Consider the following 20,086-nt stretch of genomic DNA (forward strand, 5'->3'; position numbering starts at 1 on the left):
GATTGTATTAGTACATACTGCTGTTCAGCTGAAGAATCCCAAAGGGCTTTAAAAATTGTGCTTACAGGAATCACTTTTTCCTGTACCAAAGAACATCCACCTGTAAGTTGGAATGTACCAGCTGTTTAGCATTGAACAACAGCACAAAGGATTGTCTAAGGAAGATCTCATATGTGGTAGCTTATCACTAAAGCTGGCCTTTCTGCATGTATAAAAAATGTCCAGTAGCATAAAATAGCACTATTCCAGCTCTTAATTTTAGCCTTAATTTTGTTTTCTGGCTCTGCAAGCTGCTTGTATTGCTAGTACATCTGAAAATGTCTTGCCTTTCACTTGTATTACCACCCTGCAGAAACAATTAAGTCCAGGAAATTCTCTTTTATTGGGTCAACATACTTGAACTAAGATTATTGACAAAGCGTGTTTCCCTTTGTTTTGGTTGTGGGTTTTGGGGATCACTTTATGACCTTCGTTTTTCAAAAAGTAATCGTGGGGGTGTGTCTAATGCAGAATCACATCAGTCAATGCATTTGTTGCCAAACCCTGCACCCAGGGGTTTGCATTGCATAGAAACTGGATCTGTATTGAAACTTGTCATGCATGGTCTCAGCCTAGAGATGACTCATCTGTTAAAGACTGTATATTTTTCTCTTTGACTGCCACATTTATTTTTAAAAGAGCTTCAGATTAGCATTCAACTTCATACAAGCCCCATCGTTGTGTTGTAAAATTGCCAGGAAAAAGTACTGCAACTAATTTGCATCTACAAACATTTTTATTTCAAAATAAGTGTTACTATTTGCTTGCATTTCTGTTTCCTTTATAGGCAACCACTGATCCTTCTGAATCATAGTGTATGTGACCAGGACCTTTGACACATACGTCTGGGCAGAAGTATGGAGGTGTGAGGGCTGCCCGGACCTTCCATCCTCCTTTAGGCCACTGAGCCACTATCCAGTGGCCAGACCAAGTCCAGACATTCGGTGCCTTGATGGCTGTAGTTATATGCTAGTCTGGGAATTGAACCCAGGCCTCGTAGGTGGCAGTGTTTCTACCACTGAACCACAATAGCATATTATTTTCTTTGTAGATGAATAGAAATTAGCTTGTTTGATGGAGTTTACCAGTAGTAAAAACAGTGTATCAGTTTTTCCTCATGCTGCAGTTGAAAGACCTAAAAGTAGACTTTATGATTTCCATTGGCTTTCAGACTGCACTTGAGTTCCTCTGAATTAGAGAAACCAAATAGAACAATAAATTACCGTATGCTGTGGTTAAACCACTTTTGACATTTTGAGGGGATAAAATTGGTGATAAGTATGAAAGAAACTTGGCCTTTTCAAGTATTTGCTTGGAGTCTTTTTCTAGTCGTAGCCACAGATGCAGTGAAATGTTTTCCTCTTAATTTTTTGGCTGCAATGTTCTGAAGTCTCTGGGCTCTGTGGAAACATAGCTAGGTCCCAAGAACCTGCCTCCTCATTTCATTTCCACCTGATTTGTCATTGAGCAGATTGTGTATGACAAATGAAAACTGATTGTGAGACATCAGGACCCTGGAGGTACAGGATTTGAAAATGCATTTCGTTCTTTCGTTGCAGGCAAGATGGTTCTGGGAAGCTTATTTTCGGTCAGTGAAAGCAATTGCTTTGGCAACCCTTCAGATTATCAACGACAGGATCTACCCATATGCTGCCATATCTTATGAAGAATGGAACGATCCCCCAGCTATTGTAAGTAGAATAAATTCCTATGGCTTAGTCATAAAGTTTTATGCTCACAGGAACTTGCTGAGCTATGTAACTGGGTAATATTGTTCTGCAGATGTTTTGTGGTATTTGTAATTGGTACAGATAAAATTAATATATTTTTATGGCAGCTGACCAAAATCGTTGATAAGCCATTTTGAGCCTGGTTGTCAAATGCAAATTTTAGTCTGTGCTATTTTTATATTTCACTTATATTTGTATTTCACTTGTAAATTTTGTGTTTAATTCAGTGCCCTTTAAAGTGGAAAACTACAGTGATAACACTGACACATGTCAGATAATGTAGGTAAGCTCTCCAGCCTTCCTTTCCAGGGCCTGCAGAAATACCGCCTCCATTCTAGCTTGCAGTTTTCTTGTATTATTTTAATTTTCCACATAGCTCCATGAATGGATGCTCTCCCTGATATTCTAGTGTACAGCTCCTTTGTATAGTATGTAACAATCAACTTGAATGTGTTGCTGTTTTTTTTCTTTTTAATTAAACAGACTCACTTCCCTTGTCTTGTACCTAGCATTATCAGGAAGAAATGCTAATATAATGATTTACATGTTGCACCATACATCCCCATTCTGCTTTCTTCTACTGCAGAATCCTGAAAATGAATTCATCTCACAATTCTGAGAGTCAAAATATAAAGACACATTTTTACATTTTTTTTTCTATCTAAAGTATTCTCCAAACGCTGAGCTAGCAAGTTGGCATCGGGACCATTTTCAGCAACACAAAAGAGAATTTAGGATTAGCCTTCTCATATTAATGTCTTTAGATGGGTGGTTAGTGACCTCTCAGTATCGAAGAGTGCAAGATGATTGCTACGTATTCTTAGGAAGATTGGTAAGTGAGCACGACGCTTGCAGATATTTATGATGTAGATGGAAGGAGGCAGATAATGAAAATTAAGGGGATAGGAACATTTTAAAGTCCTATCTAGATTGATTTGATGAAGAAAGAATCCCCCAACACCCAGCCTTTTTTTCATTGTAGAAGACAATAGGAGCTTTGAAATTGGAGGACCTGGAAATGGCCTTTTCCTAGCTCTTTTGCTATTATACTGCCCATTCACTGCAGTGGAAATATAGCTTTCACTGTGGGGGGACATTTTGGCCCTTGTGATATTTACCTCCCATTCTTTTGTTCCCCAGGGTACAGTTAGAAAAATTACTGCATATTTATTCTTTTATCCCACAGGCTTCTAGAGTACTCTACAGGAGGTCATTCCTGAAATAAAAAATTCAGCCACTTCTGGTGTGTAACACTGAAATTGTACAGCAACACACCATAGCAGCATGTAACTCTATAGTATAAATAAACAGGAATATACCATATCTATTTGAAACTGCAGAGAGAACTTAAGAAGGCTGAATCTAATTAGCCAAACTGGAATTTGTCCAGGACAGTGGAGTTAACACTTCATACCTTGACTATTTCTTGCCCGCAAATGGTCAGTTCCTTGGTGGTTTTATATCTCAGCTGAAAGAATTTGATGTTTATCCTAGTCTATGAAAATTGCTAACAACATACATGAGTTCATTTCTTTCTTCAATTGTGGAACAGAATGTCATAAAAACGTTCTTTATGAGCTGCATAAGCTCTGCATTAGCCAGCTACACTTAGTGCTTACGGCCCTTTCAGGGTCAGAGAGAGAAAATGTAATTCAGATCATGAGTTGTTCTGTGAATTTAATTTCTCTTACACAAATGCATGTGAACATGCATTCTTATGCATGTGCCCTCTCATGCACGAGCCCTTGCACATACACTCGTGCAGTCACATACACAGGCTTGTAGCATCCGTGTCTGGGTTTGATAAGTAGCTATCTTACTCTTCTTTGCATGTATAAAAATGTCATTCATTCAGTCACATTTATTTAACAAGTTAAAGGCTGCAGCTTTTGACCCTTACTCCCAAAGTAGTAGCAAATAAACTGGAACCTTCAGTAGCCATGACTTGTTCTTAGTGAAAATTTTTGCTTTAGATATATTTTATTTCTTGAAGGGCAGCTTATTTACTGTTGCAGTCTACTAGGGAACCTCCTCTGCACCTAATTTATAATTTGGGGCACTTTGGGAGGTAAGTGTGTACACAGAGCCTACCAGTCAAATTAATAAATCATTGAGCCCTTGTTTTCGAGTAGTTGTCCTGTCCAGTTGTCAGAATGTCACAGATGGTCTCTGCTTGGCAAGAGAATTAATGTAAATGTGTACACTTGAAATGCGAGTGTATTTCTCATATAACTTTGTGCACAACATACACATAACACTTTTAGAATTTCTGATTAGCCTTGGTAGGAAATAAGTGCATGTGTGCACAGGGAGACCTTACAGAATATCTTTTAGGGTAGTGAAGGATGGCCATCATACATGCTGATCCAGATATGAAAATATAGTGAGGGATTAAACAATGCCTGGAATATGTTCTCTGCTTACAAGTTAGTAGTAGTATTTAGGTGTATACAGAGTTCAAGCCTGAATTTACAGCAAATATCCTCAGCCTGATAACCTCAGAATTCTGTTAGTCCAAGTCTGTGACTATAGCTTAATTTTAGACTCTAAGATGTAGCTAACAGTTAATGGGGCAACAACTGCAAGTTGCTATTAATACTGTAATGAAATATGCAGTCTGGTTACATGCAGTAAATTCCCCTTCAGTTAATGTCTTCTAGGGATTTTACTGGCAGTCTGCAAACTTTTTACTGACAGTCTGCAAACTTTTTTACTAACATATATTTTATATAATGTAAATGTAACCCTTCTGCCAGGTCCTGAACAAGGGCTGGGTTCATATTTTGAGGTTTAACACCAGACAGTTTCGTTGTAAATAAAAATGTGTAGATCAGTTAAAAAAAAAAGAGGTTGGCAATCCTGCTTGACTGCAGCAGTGGCTTTACACCATGTTCCTCCACTCCAGGGGTTCCACACTCACCCCTTCACCCTGATTCCCCCAAAACACCCTGCACTATGCTGCTGCCCCCTTCAGCCTTATCCCCACCAGCCTTGCTTCCCTATTCTGGCACAGATTCCCAAAGAAGGACTACCATTTGCCTACCTGTGACTCAGTGGTCTTACAGGCAAGCAGTGGGACGCAGTAGCATGTGGCTTGGGGAGGGGGCCACTGGGGCTGAAAAGCCTTCAGAGAATGCTCCCTGCAGGGTGCTGCACTCCCACTCATGCCAGGTGACACTGTTCTGCTCTGTCCGCTCTTCAGCATCCATCCTTGTTTAGAGACAAAGCTTCAATCAAGCTCATGTTTGCTTAGTTTTTGTTTTTATGGAGGGCTCCATTTTTATAGGCATTAGATAGGTGTTTTTAGCCTGTTTTTTATTGACTGTCTGTAAATATACAGACTGTTGGCAAAACTGCTTGCTTCTGTTCTCAGAATTCACCATCCATACTTCTGCTACAAATATCAGCTGACTCAATCTGATTCTCTTCTCCTCCTTTTCCTCCTTCTGCATCTCTCTGTGCTGTATTTTCAAGTGAACCAAGCAGTAAATATATTATTGTAATCTCATTATGTAGTTTAGGCAAGACCATGGAGTGACAGCTGAAGAAGGATGGTCAGAGGCAATTGGGTATTCTGTGGGTGTGTGAATGGAAAGTTCAGAGAGGGACGTAACCATTTTGAGTGAAGTGCATAGGACAGGTTCAGTGGCACCTGGGACTAGCCCCATATGGCAGTGGCAGTAGGCACCTGGGACCAATTGTCATGTGCCACGTGTGCAGTACATGGGTCCAATCTGAGCAGGGTGGATTAAAATCAACTATTTAAAGAAAAATTAAAAATTGGATTTTATATTTAAATGAGATTTTCTTATATATATTTTTAAGATGCGTTTTTGGAAAAAATAAACCTATATAAAGGTAACTTTAAGATATGTTAAAGCTCAAACATGTCATCATAGAATTCTGATTATATACTATAAGGATTATAACTTCTAATTATATATACTTTTAATTATATAGTATTTGAGACAATATATTCATGTAACCTTTTTAGAAAAGTTTTATAAATAGGTTACAACAGGCCATGGACTATATTAGGGGCCCAATCACAAGGGGTTTCCAGAGGCTCCTCTTATAGTTTAGATTAAAGAAAACCACTCTACCCAGTGGGACTCAGTGTTCATTCCGTTAAGCATCTCTGTGATGCATAGTTTCAGTTCTCAAATTGTGGATTTCTCTCTCCAGAAATAACATCCTTGTTAACAGCAGTACATGGAGATGAGAGATAGCAGACCTGATTACCTACACATCAGCTCTCTTGTCTCTCTGCAAGTTTGTATACACAGATTCATGCCCTTACCTGTCTCTAAAAGTGCATAGTTTCAAGAAGTTAAATGAATAAAGGATATCAAACAGCAAGAATGCACTTCTTAGGGAGAAAACAATGATTAATTCGAGTCAGACAAGGTTCTTTGGGTGAATCTGATATCTTTTATTAGACCAACTTAAATAGTTGGAAAACAATTATTAAGCAAGCTTTCGGGTTCAAAAACCTTTCGTCAGGCTAAGGAAGTTTCAGCAGTTGGTGTGTGCTCTTCCTGGGTGGAATGAAAAGTAAAGAAGCCAGAGGCTGAGCTGGTATGCATACAACACAGGTAGTCAGTGAAAATGTAAATTGAGGAGTCAATGGGTAAGAGACAGGCTGGGGAGTGGGGGGAAGAGAGAGAAGGGGAATGAATAGTGGAGAGGTACCTGGGGAGTCAGATGTCAGGCAGGTTATAATGTGTCATAAATCCAATGTCTATATTTAGTCCATGATTTTTTTCTCTTCCCCGCCCTCCCCAGCCTATCTCTCACCCATTGACTCCTCAGTCTACATTTTCACTGGACTACCTGTCTTGTACGCATACCAGACCAGCTTCTGGCTTCTTTACTTTTCATTCCATCCAGGAAGAGCGCACACCAACTGCTGAAACTTCCTTAGCCTGACGAAAGGTTTTTGAACCCGAAAGCTTGCTTAGTAATTGTTTTCCAACTATTTAAGTTGGTCTAATAAAAGATACCAGATTCATCCAAAGAACCTTGTCTGCCTATGTCCTTAGACCAACATGGCTACAACCTACACCCTTGTATGATTAATTCAAGGCTTCCTGACCAGTGATTTAAATCAATTTGATTTAAATCAAATCCACCCTGAATCTGAGACCCACAGACTACATTGCATGCTGGATGATAGGGCTCCATGGGCCAGATCTTTGATACCCCTGAGCTATTAATTGCCAATTTAACTTAATTGCCAATTTAACTTAATGCAAGGCCATAGCCAGATGTTTGTTGAGAGAATAGAATTATATTTACTTCTTGACTGCTTCTGTCATTTAGGACACTGTTAAGCTTTCTAAAATAATTAAAACAACTTCTGAGCTCTTTGGCTGGCATTTTACATTTCACTTTCCCTGTGAATAATCTAAATCCTGTGGGATGCCAGTCCCTGAAAAATATCACCCCTCCCTTTTTAAACAATAAGTGACAAACATATGATTTCATTGTGTTAAATTTTTGCTTATGCTCTTCCCCAGTAACATTTTTCATCTTCAAAGAGCTGAACAAACTTTAATATCTGTGCTAATTCATCTATAAATAAGGGGAAATCATCCAGCAGTTTTATTAGCTGACACGCATCTGGTATAACTCATTCTGCTTTTAAAAGAAAGCAACATTTTTCTTGCATTATTACATTTCATTCTTTCAATTTACCTTCAGCCACCTTAAATTTTACTTGTGTGAGTGGTTGAGTCATTTGGCTCAGCCTTTATCTTATTTATATTAGATTTATATATTAGATTTCCTACCATATCTCATTAGACAATAAAACGTTGGTCACTGATATGCCACTGATATTTGTAGTGGTTGTGTTTTGGATATATCACAGTGGCACATAACCTTACAGCACAGCAGGCAAGATGATTGGTCCAGGGTTGGCAGTCCATGAATGTGATCCCATGTGTTGGATCCAACCTTGTGTTCCAGCCCAACCCTGAGCACCTGGATCTGTCCATGCACCAGCTCAACTCCAAGTGTCCAAATCCTTCTGCGAGCTGGCCTGTCCTCATGCCAGGCCACATTATCCATCCCAACTTGTCAAATGGGTCCAAAGACTTGACTGAAGGGGAGTGGTAATTAACACTGCCACTGCTCCCCAATTTCCAAATTTCCAGACCCGTGGGGACACCTGTGGGCTGGATGACATGGCTCCACGGACCAGATCTAGCCCTCAGGTTAGGTTGAGAACCACTGAAAAATCATGTATACTAAATATGTAATCGTTCAGACTTAAAGAATACTTTTTCCTTGAAGAGCAAAATTTGACAATTGATTCCTCTTTGACCTGCCAAGATTAGTAGAGTTACTAGGATTCCCTGCACAGTATGGTAAAAGATGACACCATACTTATCCTATGCAGTTTGGCTTGTACCTAATGTGGGAGATTGTTTATCTCAAGCTGCTTGTGATATCCTCCATGGCATGAGAAACAGACTTCTGGACTTGGTTTTTGGCTTGCACTGGAGAGAGAAACTGGGATTCAGATGTTTTGCTTTAATGTCATTTGTAATTTTAAGTCCACACACAATCTGTATCTAATACTGTTAGGTTGGGTTTTTTTTTAGAGCTCTTTTCTTCATCTTCAATCTGGGAAATACTGTAGATGGAAGCATGCACACAAGCATTATGTGGAAGCTTTGCGTTTTTAATTCTCAGGGTAGTTGTTTCAGTTAGATTAGCCTGATGAAACTGTAGGAATGTGCTTGTCCTATTGTTAGGTGGTCCCTCTATTTATTTACTTATTGCCCTTTTTTTTCCTTGTAGTAATATTTTGCTGGCTGGTCTGAGGTGCTCACTCTGTAGCTTGAAAAGTAGGAGACTTGGTTTTCAATCATGGCTTATTAAAGCTATAGAGTGGTAACATTTAATTTACATTTTTAGATGCCATGTGTCATCTTGTCAGTGTTTTCAAACCCTTCTGGCTCCAAAAGAGTCCCTTGGCCTCTAAAAGTTGAACTTTTTTCCCCCCAGGAGACTGCATGGGGAAGTTTTATTTTAAAGGCACATGAGTCCTATTGCAGGACCACCTTTTAGTGGCATTCACATGCTGTGCGATGGACACCAATAGAATATTGGTGCGTTGACAGATAGATTTTGAGATCACTTTCTTTGTGACAATGGTGTTCAACCTTCCAGCCCTGTAGGGCAGGAGAGTGGCATAGAGCCAGACTTCAGGCTGTATCCTGAGGATGGTGTTGGATTCGGCCAGTGGACCAGGATGAGCATGCTGTGTAGGGTGAATCTGTGAGTGTGTTCCAGGGTGCTGTTTCAGCCCTGTGTGCTGGATCTGGCTACAGAGTGACCCCATGCATCAGCTAGCTCTTTGTGCTGGATCCAGCTGCAGAGTGACCCTGGGCACTGGTGCAGTCTGGTGCACGGGGCTGTGTCATATGTCCTCAGGGCTCCCCATGGGACTAGAAATTTTGGGGAAATATGGCAGCAGTAATTGCTACAGTTCTGGAAGAGCTTCCAAAGCTACAGCAATTTAGTGCTGCCTGTGGGGAGGCCCATGTGCCAGATGACATGGCCCCGTAGGCTGGAGATTGAGCACCATTGCTTTTTGGCAGTCGTCAGTCTAGTCCATTGCAAGCTTTTCTCCCAGCCAAATCTCTTGTTTTGTCACATTGTTGATATTAATTAGGAGGGAGAGGTAAACTAAAAACCTAAACATATATTTCATATCATGTGGTCAGCTGATGGAATTCAGAGTTGTAGGAGCTCAGAGAGTAATGTAGATTCAGCTGCAGGATTTCATATTTGTAACTATGTGGTGTTCTTTAGTAATCATAGTGGTATTTAATAATACCACTATGAAATCTATGAAATCAAAATTCATGTCTTAGGGCAGCAATTCCATCAGGCGTTAGCAAGGATTTCACTTAAGGAATCCCTGGGTGCATTGCGATTAAGTATTTGATAGCTTTTTACCTATAACATCAAGTATAGGCCACTGATAGAGGCAGTGCACAAAACTCAAGAGACCAGTGGAGAGGGCTCATCCAGTTTGGAAGGTCTTGTGTTGAGCTAAGGATCCATAATGTAATTGCTGCGGCTGACTCCAGAGAAGTAGAGAGGGTTAACTCCTCTGGTTTTGCCCTTTGACCACTTGAGGATGGGAAGCATGATGAAATACTTTTTCAAAGTACTCATTGGAAACCCATCATGTATAATTGGAGTGAAATAGAATAAATCAAGGCTCTTTTGGTCTGGTAATTCATAATTGAAACCACATTGAGGTTAGTATTGATATTTAAAACAACCCAACCAAAAAACCTTCCCCACGGGGGTAAAGGATAAATACATATCTGCTTTGCTTGGGTGTAGGGAAGAACTGTTTAGCTACTGTACAATTAATCATGATGTAGTCCTTACCTCTTGGCTTTTAAATGACAGTGGGTTGTCCTTGTTCAGATTAAATATGATTTTGCCAAAATTTCTGGTTAGCAAGCACTCAGTCTGTTGATAATTGAAAATAAAACATATATGGAGGAGAAAACCACTATTCCTGTTTATGAAACAGCAGAATTTTATTTTTTTATATTGTTTTTGCCAGTTTTTCCTACTAAATGGTAAGTGGGAAATTATTGTTCCTCTACCAAAATATAGACCTTCTTTTATGAGCTGCATGGTCCTAGAATCAGCAGCTCTTTGTTCCAGTTTGTAATGTATCCTGTCTTCTATTTCTTCAGGTCTCTTTTACACACTTATTTCTGTTAGCCCATAATTGGTCTCTTTTTCTATGAAAAATAAGTGAAATATATTTGTTTTAAATTAGGAAACTATTAAGATATGTTACTACCATTACTTAGCGCTAACTGGTTATTGCCTTTAATTTTCCCTTCCTATTTTTAGTGTCCACTTAGAGTATAAGCGTTTGGGGCTGGCACCTTAAGTCTTAACTGTGTAGCATGTTGCTGTTATATGAATGTTACAACTTTTATAGGAATTGACTGTGCATAGGATCATTAGGAACAGATGTGATTTCTCAGATATCAAATATTCTGGTTTTTCATCCTGGTAAGATTGATTTTTGTGATACCTAATGCACCTCTGCCCTGTCCCACTTGAACTGGTGGCAAGTCTGGGCTTAAGTATCTTGCCTGAAAAGCTCTCATTACTTTGTCCCTATTGCTTAATAGTTCATGGGTCTGCACTAAGAGCAAAAATGCATTGCTAGTTGGGTTTTTTTTTTTTGTTTTTTTTTTTTTTTGGGGGGGGGGGGGGGGAAAGGGGGCCTGATTGTGGCAGTCCTGCACAAACTAGCTGCAACAGTTTGAATCTTTTCACATGGGCATGTCTTTTTAAAGGAGTCTCACACTTCACTAGCTTCAGTTCGGTCTCCCAATCCCTGTCTCTCTCATTCTAGATTCCAGTGCTTTGGCTTTTCATTCTGTCTGCAGAGAACGTTGTCAAACAACTGAGACTGCCAGACCAAATGACATGAGATCCCTGTTAGAGAAGCTGGCATTTGCAACCTGATACTCCTTGCCCATAAAAGTGCTTCACAATAAACAACCTATCAATCTTGGGTTAATTACCATGGCTGCTGTAATGAATATTAGCTGGGGGCTTGGGGCAAGGATTGTCTTATCCATAGCTGAATGTCAGCACTTTATCATGGAAAGTGATGGATGATCACTCCACCAATTCTTGCTCCTCTTTCTGAGAGTGAAAGTTCATATGGGTCTCCATCAGGAGGGTTAATAATGATGGGACTGGAACAAATGTTCACTCACCTCTTGATTTCACCAGTTGCTAGTAAATGGGGAGGAGCCATCCATTTCATGCCTTGCTGCTGTAATAGAGATTTAATTAGGTTGCTGTTAGGATAATTGCCTGCATTGTTTGCCTTTCCCTAGCAGAAGTCAGGAAGACTTGAGTAAATTATGGAGGTTTGAATTTACTCGATTTCCTGCAGAAAGTGGGGTCAAGAGGTCTCAGACTGTAGACACACTCTTCAGGCAGGCAGCAGGGGGTTGGTTCTTAATGGCACTTTGGAGATGCCTAAATGCCCTTTTGAAATGTATCTCTCAAATAAGGGAATTTGGTTTTCTTTCCCTATTAGGGTCCAAGCTTCCAAGTTTCCCTAAGATTATCCTGGCAATTAAATATTATACCTTGCACAGATAGTAGGAACAGTTTGGAGTTAAATAATGTTGCATCTAAAACCTTAAGTTTCTGCTCTTATTTTTGCTCTTTTAAGAAAGGATTTAGCCATTAAAATGCCTTGTACAGTCTTGGATATTTTACATTAATACATTTGGGAAGTGGTGTTCCTCACCAATGGCTTTATGGCTAACAGCCTCTATTATAATACACTACAACCAGAATGAAGTATGCTAAACAGAGTCAATTTAAGGCAAGAGCCCTTAATTTGGATCGTTATAGTTGCTATTAAATAACAATAAGATTATAAACTCTAGGATTGCTTTGCCGGTTATTTCTTGACTGAAGCATGAGATTTTCCTGGCGCTCTGCTTAATATCCAGCTAAACCTGTGTTGCAAATATTCATAAGGAGAGATTGGTGAGGGTTGTAAAAGAAGGCTTTTCATCATTACATAGATAGTGGGCATATATAAAATCCTGATACCTTAAGGAGCAGAGGTTGTTTAAAAACCCTAATAGAACGAACTGTTCTCTGTTAGAATAATTCACCATACAACTTCCTGAAATTGTTTATAATCAAGGGTCATTTCTCACATTTGGTTGTTTTGTCAATACACAGTAAAGAAAATAAGCTTAAAAACTATCATTTCCTAAAGTGTGAGCATTTCAAAGCAGATATCCCTGCACATGTCACTTCTTAACATTATTGTTATAGACCTGTATGTAGGATTTGATGGGCATCCTGGGTGAGCAAGTCCAACCTCCTACTGTCAGGCAATTATGTAATATATTTTCTCTCATAAACTGAGAACTCATCTTAAAACAAGTTAGGTGTTTTTTCCCCATTTCTCCTATTGGAAGACCGTTCCAGAACTTCACTCCTTGGACAGTTAGAAACCATCGGTCTAAATTTACTTTTGTCCAGTTTATATCCATTTGTTCTTTTGCCAGTATTGTCTTTCAGCTTAAACAGTTTTTCTCAATCTCCAGAGTTTACTTTCCTCCCTGATGTATGTGCAGAGAGTAGTCGCATCATCTCTCAATCTTTTTTTGGCTACAGTGAACAAGTCAAGCTTTTTTAGGCTCCTCTAATATAATAGGTTTGCTATTCTTCTCTGCACCCTAGGTGGTCATACAGAGTATTTCAGTAAATGGCATGAGTTACAAGGTGGCAATGGTGAGAGTAGCTGCCTATAGTGTGAAGAGAGAGAATCCAAAAGGAAATGACTAGTTGCTGTACCTCTATCCAACAAACTTGAGCTAATAACTTTGAGTCCATAACATTTGTTTTCCTCCCGATACAGGCAGAATTCTTTATTAACTGGTATTTAATATGGCGTTTGCTGGAAAACATTGGCAGTAACTGGGTAGCGTTTCTACACTATTATATGCGCCCCTAGTTCTTTGTGGGCAGGATTCAAAAGCTTTCCTGAGAAACAGTGTCAGCTATAGTTTTCCCAACTTCCAAATCTTTCTTCCTACTGCAAATAAATAATTGTTTTCTCCTCTATTTCCCTGTCCTGCCCTGCTGTCTTGCCTGGACAGCAGGCTGGAATGAAAATGTTTAGAAATGAAATGTCTGCTGTTTCTTTCCTATCTAATGGTTTCTTCACTCCTTCCTTCCCCCACATCTTCAACTCCAAATGAGGTTGGCACACTCAGTGAGAACTGAATAGTCTGTCTTGTTTCTTGCCAACTGAGCTGGCTTCCTTATGCTGGCAGTTCATTGAAATAAGACCTTTAAAGTCTTAAAAGGGATGCCCTACTTAAAATTCAGATGGAGTAAATAACTCTCTGAAATCAATCTTTGCGTCTTACAGATTTTTTTCTTCAATGCTGTAATGGTTTTTTTCCCCTCCATGGAACAAACCAAGTTTTGTTGAAGTTAATATTTTATCCCTCTGTATTTCGGTGTCAGCATTTGCTTTTTTATTTGTGTGCCCATTTTGTGTCAGGATTATGTATTTGCTGCTTTTTACTCCATTTCCCCTCTGAAGTTGTGGCGCTAAGTTGGCTCTCTGCTTTTTGGCCAAGTCTGGTTTTATATATAAAAAAAAAAAACCAAAAAACCTCAGCAGCAATTAGCAAATGAGAATCAGGCCATGTTAGCTAAGTTTAAAGTGTTCCCCTAATAGCCCTTCCCCCACAAGGCTTGCCATCAATTCTTCACTTTTTCTGAAGCTCATCCATGCTTACACAGTTATTGTTAAACAGTGACAGGAGTCAACATTAGGAAAGGGATTGGGATGCAAGTTTCAAGGCGCTGTGAATCATGAAAAAAGTTGGTTTTTGTTTTGTTTTTTAAAGGCCACTTTCCCATGAATTGTTCTATTAGCTCAACAGGCCTAACTTGGCCAAATACCAACTTGGGTGATTATATTCTGGTTGCTTAAATCCCCCCTTTTCTGTATTAACCTCGATTTGATCCCTCATCCTCTTTTGTTTTATAGAAATGGAGCAGTGTGAGCAACCCACTCTTCCTTCCATTGATCCCACCACAGTCTCAAGGCTTCACAGCTATAGTGTTGACTTACGACCGGGTGGAGAGTCTCTTCCGAGTCATCACTGAAGTGTCCAAGGTGCCCAGTCTATCCAAGTTGCTGGTTGTCTGGAACAACCAGAATAAGAATCCACCGGAAGGTAAGATCCATCATTCAACACGAATGTTGGAAGGTGGGTAGTATATGTTGGCATGGTGGTGGCATTTCACTTGCTCTACACCTGGTGCAAAATAATCTCTTTTCTGTGAACTTTTAAATATGTTTTAAAGCTATTTCATATAATTATATTTTTAACCAAAAAACTGTGACTTGTCTGTGACTTTTTTTTAAAGTAGCAAAGTAAAAAAAAAAAAATGCCAAGGTTTGCATAATGAAATAGAAAATTGTGCTTGTGTCCTTACTATCAGCCTTTTACTCAAAAGCGTACCACATGCAGTTTCACAGAGTGGAGGAGTTTTTCTAATAACTGTAAAACACTGAACAAGCGTCATTAACACATTTTGAAGGTGGAGAAAAACAGGTTTGATGTGTTTGCACTCATTCATCCTCTCTTATTAGACACTGCTCATTACAGTGAACAGCTCATGCCACTAAGCTGTTTGTTCTTGGTAAACATAGAACAAATTTGGTTTGATGCAGCAACATATCTGAAATATGTTGTGGTTATAAAATAAGCATGTTTTGACTGATTAAATGAAAATTTGAGGCGTTTTGGATGTCCTGAAAGAGATTATTAGGACACTTGAATGTCTTGAGAAAACTCTGGGACTGTCCCAATAAGAAGATGTAAAGTCTCTTTATTTAAATTTTTTTTTATTTAAAACACACATGCTTCTATATATACCATTGATGAGCTAGCCTTATGAAGTCTAGAGGATTTTTGAAACTGAGTGTTGTTTTTTAATTCATGGGTTTGTAAAATTAATGTGTGCCTGTGAATCCTTTTTAGATAGTTTAAAACCATAGTGCTTTTTCAGGGGAGATTCAGTTCCAAAAGGATATTAAACAGAAGCTTGTTCACAGGATTGGAGAGAGAATAACCATGTGCTTCTAAAAGCAGGACAGCCCCAAATGGGGTATCTTTCCTTATCTAGTATTTAGTATCTTTCTATTTTCCGCCTCCTGTTTTCTTGCAAAGTCTTGTTTTCCATTCATTGCTCCACTGGATTATTTGTTCTATTTTTCTCAGCCTCAACTGATGTGTGAAATCCCTGGTGTAGAACTCTGAATTAAGCTTTCTGATTTCCATTGTCTGAGGCCATGTCTATGGGTGCTTTGCTAGCAAAGTTATACTGAGGTACCGTATATGCAAAGTACTTTGAATGTGGATGTTGCTTTTATTAGCAAAATATTGTTTTGTATATAGCTTGATACAAGCTATGATACAAAGCAACTCATATAAATAAATTAGATAAAACGTGAAACTGAATTAATCATCACATGGCTTATTTAAGATCCTGTTGCATTTTTGCAAAACTCAGGCTTTGTTGGGACCCATTATTTATTCTGGAGACTTGTTCTAGTTTAAATTGTATTAAACATACATATCTTGTCTCAAACTGTTGTGTAGTACTTCTTTGCTAAACACCCATACTATGGCTGTAGAGCAGTGATAACTGAAACGATTCTTGCATCTAGGTGTGCATGATAGTATTTTTTAATCTTTCAAGATGGAAAGCATTGCACAGAAGCTTGGACAAGCTGATTGGGTTGTATAAGAGGATTTTTTTTTTTATTGAAGGCATATTTGAAATGCAAAACTGAGCTAATTCTTCAATGCCATTAACTTTACAGAGACATCCAGTGCATACCACTGAAACTATTTGACCCAAATAGATTGTTTCCATATAATCCTTCATCTAAGATTTACAGGAAAAATTGAAACAAGCAACTAATTTGAACAATTTTTTCTATTAATAATTCATCTTTAGTAATCTTAGAGCTGAACATTTATTTTGCATGCATATTCATGTTCTCTCCCTGAATTTTGCTCAGATATTGTTGAATCATAAGTCGTTGTTCCAAAAGCTTTGGGTCTTTTGCCTCCCAGTAATAGATCTGTGTCCCATTTAAGAGCCTTGGCTGCTGTATGCTTATGTTATATCTAGGGTTGTACTGCAGAAGAAATGTGTTTGTTTCTTCTGTTGCTCTTAGTTCTCCCCCTACATCTATTTATTTTTCATGCTTTGATAACTCATGTAATCTCCTGGACTGCAGCCCAGGAGAGGGCAGTTTGATTAAATTAATTTGTTTTAATTCAGACCCATGCAGTGTGTTCCACCTGGCTATTTGTTGGAGCAGCAGGCCTTGGCTCTACTTAGTCTCTCATTCAGTCTGCCTGTTAGTGATCCTAATCCTTGGACTTCAAAGCTTCTTCCATTTATAGCCTAGTAAAGCCAGGAAGTTTCTGATGGATTAGGACAAGGAATGAGTTTGAAGTTTGTAATGTGCACCACTGGCACCGATAAGGTCTAGTTTATTACCCTACGGTAGTATCTGCACTTTTATGGCTATTCTCTTTTAATTGGTTATAGTAAAGCTGAGACATTTAACCTACTAGAGCATCAAATGCAGTATTTCCTGGTCATTACCGTATAGGGGACATATTTCTATCTGCTGTACGAAGGCAAATCAGAGGTCCTGCTATCAAAGCCAGTAATACTTTTTTTGATGTGCATAAATTACATTTGGGGGAAGGACATCACCGTAATTTTCCTTTGTGATGTACTGTAAATTTAGATTTCAACCACTGCCAGCTCAAGACTAATTGTATAAATAAAAACTGTATCAAATATTTTTTCTTCCTAGTCAGTTTGACAGTGGATTCTATAACTATGGGTTTTATTTGTGTAGAACAGTATGTGCAGAAAACAAAGGGAAGGAAAATATACTGTGTTCTCTCCCTCTAGGAAAGGAAAGGTTCATATTAAACACAAATTTAAAAAACCCTCTTGATACTTGTTAATGGATGTATAGCTGTCTGAAATGAGACTTTTATGTAATCAAAACCAACATCCTGATCAATGCAGAAAAAAAGCATTTCACAAAATCAAAGGTGCTGGTACCTTTGAGGCATTACCCCATGCCTGGTAAAGGCATTACCCCATGCCTGCTTAAAAACTCCCCAGCCCCAAAATGTAAAATCTAACCTGTCAGTCTCCTGCTTATTAAAACTTCGGTAAAAAGATAAGCTTTGCAGTGTAGCCAGTAAATCAACCAGTGTAGACTCTGTCAGACCAGGAGTGAAGGAGAATCCAAGTCAAAGACCCTTCATCAAGATTGCTTGCTCTCTCCTTTGACATAAGAAGCTACGGCTAATCTCAATTGTTGTAGTGCGATACAAAAGTGGACTGGTTTTTAGATATTATAGAATCATATAAAAGTAGGACTGGAAAGGACCTCAAAATGTCATCTAGTGCAAGACCCTGCTCAAGGCAGAATCATCCCTGTTCTTAAAAAAAATTAAGACTAGTCTAAAAATTAAAACTTCCCTAAGTAGCCCATTTTCATGTTTAACTGCCCTCATCATTACCCTCAAACATCCAACCTAAATTTCCTTTGTTCTCTCCCCTGCACCCAGACCAAATAGTTATCATCCTTTTTATAACTGCTCTTCAGGTATGTGAAAAATCAAATCCCCTTTGTGTTCTGTCCTCCAGGCTAAAAAAATCCTACTTCTTCCACCATTTTTGGTCAAGTCTCATTTCCGAAACCTCTAATTATTTTTGTTGCTCTCCTTTAGATCCTTTCTAAAAGTTTGTCCATGTGTTTCTTGAAGTGTGGTGCACAAAAGTGAATTTATTTTTCCAGGGAACTCCACTCTCAGACTGAATAGAGTAGAAGAATCACTTTTGACTTTCAAGTGACAGTCCTATTAATACAACCCACTATAATACTGGCTTTTTTTGCAACAAGGGCACACTGTTGGCTCATATTCAGCCTTTGGTAAACTGTAAACATCAGCTCCTTTTCTGCAGTACTGTAATGTAGCCAGGTGTTTCCCAAGTGTGTATTTGTACATGTGATTGCAAAGTCCTTAACTTAGGATGGAACACTTGTCCTCACTGAATTTCGTTTAATTGATTTCAGACCATTTTTCCATAAATAGCATAAATTTGTTATCTTTGCATTTAATATCATCCCTCAAATCATTATTTAAGGTATTAAACAATACCAGGTCCGTGACAGGCTCCTGAGAAATCCCATTTGATATGACCTCTCAATTATACATTGAGCCATTGATGACTGTTCTTTGAGCAAAATTGATCCCAATCAGTTACATATCCATCTTACAGTACTTTCATCTATATCAGTGGTTCTTAACCTTTTAAGACTCAAGGCACTGGTAGTTAGACTCAGGGCACCTGTTGGACAATGCCGGCTCTTATTTTTCACTCATTTTTCATTACAAAAAAATAATAGAGTAATTCTTCTGTTGCAAAGAACTCATGGAGATATCAACAAGTCAGAATGGTTTTAACACTGAATGGATTCGTATTTGAAATCTCTAAGTTTGTCTTGTGGATCATGTTTGCACACATAACAGTGCTAACACTGTGTGGCAACCCATGGTACTCTTGAAAGGAACTTGAGCCATCCCAGGATACTGTGGCAGTCTGGTTGAGAATCACTGATCTGGATTGTCTTTCCTTAATTTGCTAATGAGAATGTCATGGGAAACAGTGTTGAAAGCCTTGGTAAAGTCGAGGCATATCATATCCACAAAGTCCTTCAGCTTGCTGTATAAGGAAATCAGGTTGGTCAAGCATGAGTTGCTTTTGATGGATTTATGTTGGCTGTTCCCGAACACCCTTGAGTAATAAAAGGTAGGAACACAGGCAGGCCCTGGATTTGATCAGCTCACCAGGTCCCATCCTCCCAGGCCATCTGTCCTAAGGAGTTTATAAGGAGTTAGTACACTGGAGGGCAGGGAGCAGATTCAGGCTGACCTGGACAGGTTAGATCAATGGGCAGAGAGAAATAGGATAAATGTAAGGTACTCCACCTGGGAAGGAGGAACCCCCAGCACACCTATAGGTTGGGGAGTGTCCTTCTCAGCACCTCGGAGGCAGAGAGGGATCTTGGAGTCATAATTGACTCCAAGATGAACATGAGCCAGCAGTGTAACGAGGCCATCAACAAGGCCATTCGCACCTTGTCGTGCATTAGCAAGTGCATGACTAATAGATCAAAGGAGGTGATGCTCCCCCTCTATGCGGCACTGATCAGGCCGCAGTTGGAGTACTGTGTCCAGTTTTGGGTGCCACACTTCAAGAGGGACGCGGAGAATCTCGAGAGGGTCCAGAGGAGGGCCGCTCGCATGATTAGCGGCCTTCGGGAAAAACCCTACGGGGGGAGGTTGAGAGAACTGAATCTCTTCAGCCTTCACAAGAGACAGCTGAAGGGAGATCTTGTGGCCGCCTATAAATTTATTAGGGGAGGTCAACGGGGAATAGGTGACACGCTGTTTACTAGGGCGCCCTAGGGAGTGACTAGGAATAACGGGTGTAAACTAGTTGAGAGTGGATTTAGGTTAGATATTAAGGAGACATTTTTCACAGTAAGGTTGGCCTGGATCTGGAATGGGCTTCCAAGAGAGGTGGTGCTATCACTTAGCTTGGAGGTCTTCAAGAGGAGGCTAGATAGTCACTTGGCTGGGGTCATC

General features: G+C 39.3%; 1 protein-coding gene across 1 annotated transcript; it reads left to right on the forward strand.

The window, feature by feature from the left end:
• Positions 1 to 1,566: 1,566 nt before the first annotated feature.
• LOC132247166 (exostosin-2-like) lies at positions 1,567 to 14,682 on the forward strand. Its single transcript, XM_059720137.1, has 2 exons — positions 1,567 to 1,730; positions 14,371 to 14,682. The coding sequence occupies exons 1-2, from the start codon at positions 1,575 to 1,577 to the stop codon at positions 14,599 to 14,601; spliced, it is 387 nt and encodes a 128-aa protein (XP_059576120.1). The 5' UTR covers positions 1,567 to 1,574; the 3' UTR covers positions 14,602 to 14,682.
• Positions 14,683 to 20,086: the final 5,404 nt, after the last annotated feature.

The sequence above is a fragment of the Alligator mississippiensis genome, unplaced genomic scaffold (assembly GCF_030867095.1).
Source record: "Alligator mississippiensis isolate rAllMis1 unplaced genomic scaffold, rAllMis1 scaffold_155, whole genome shotgun sequence".
NCBI lineage: Eukaryota > Metazoa > Chordata > Crocodylia > Alligatoridae > Alligator > Alligator mississippiensis.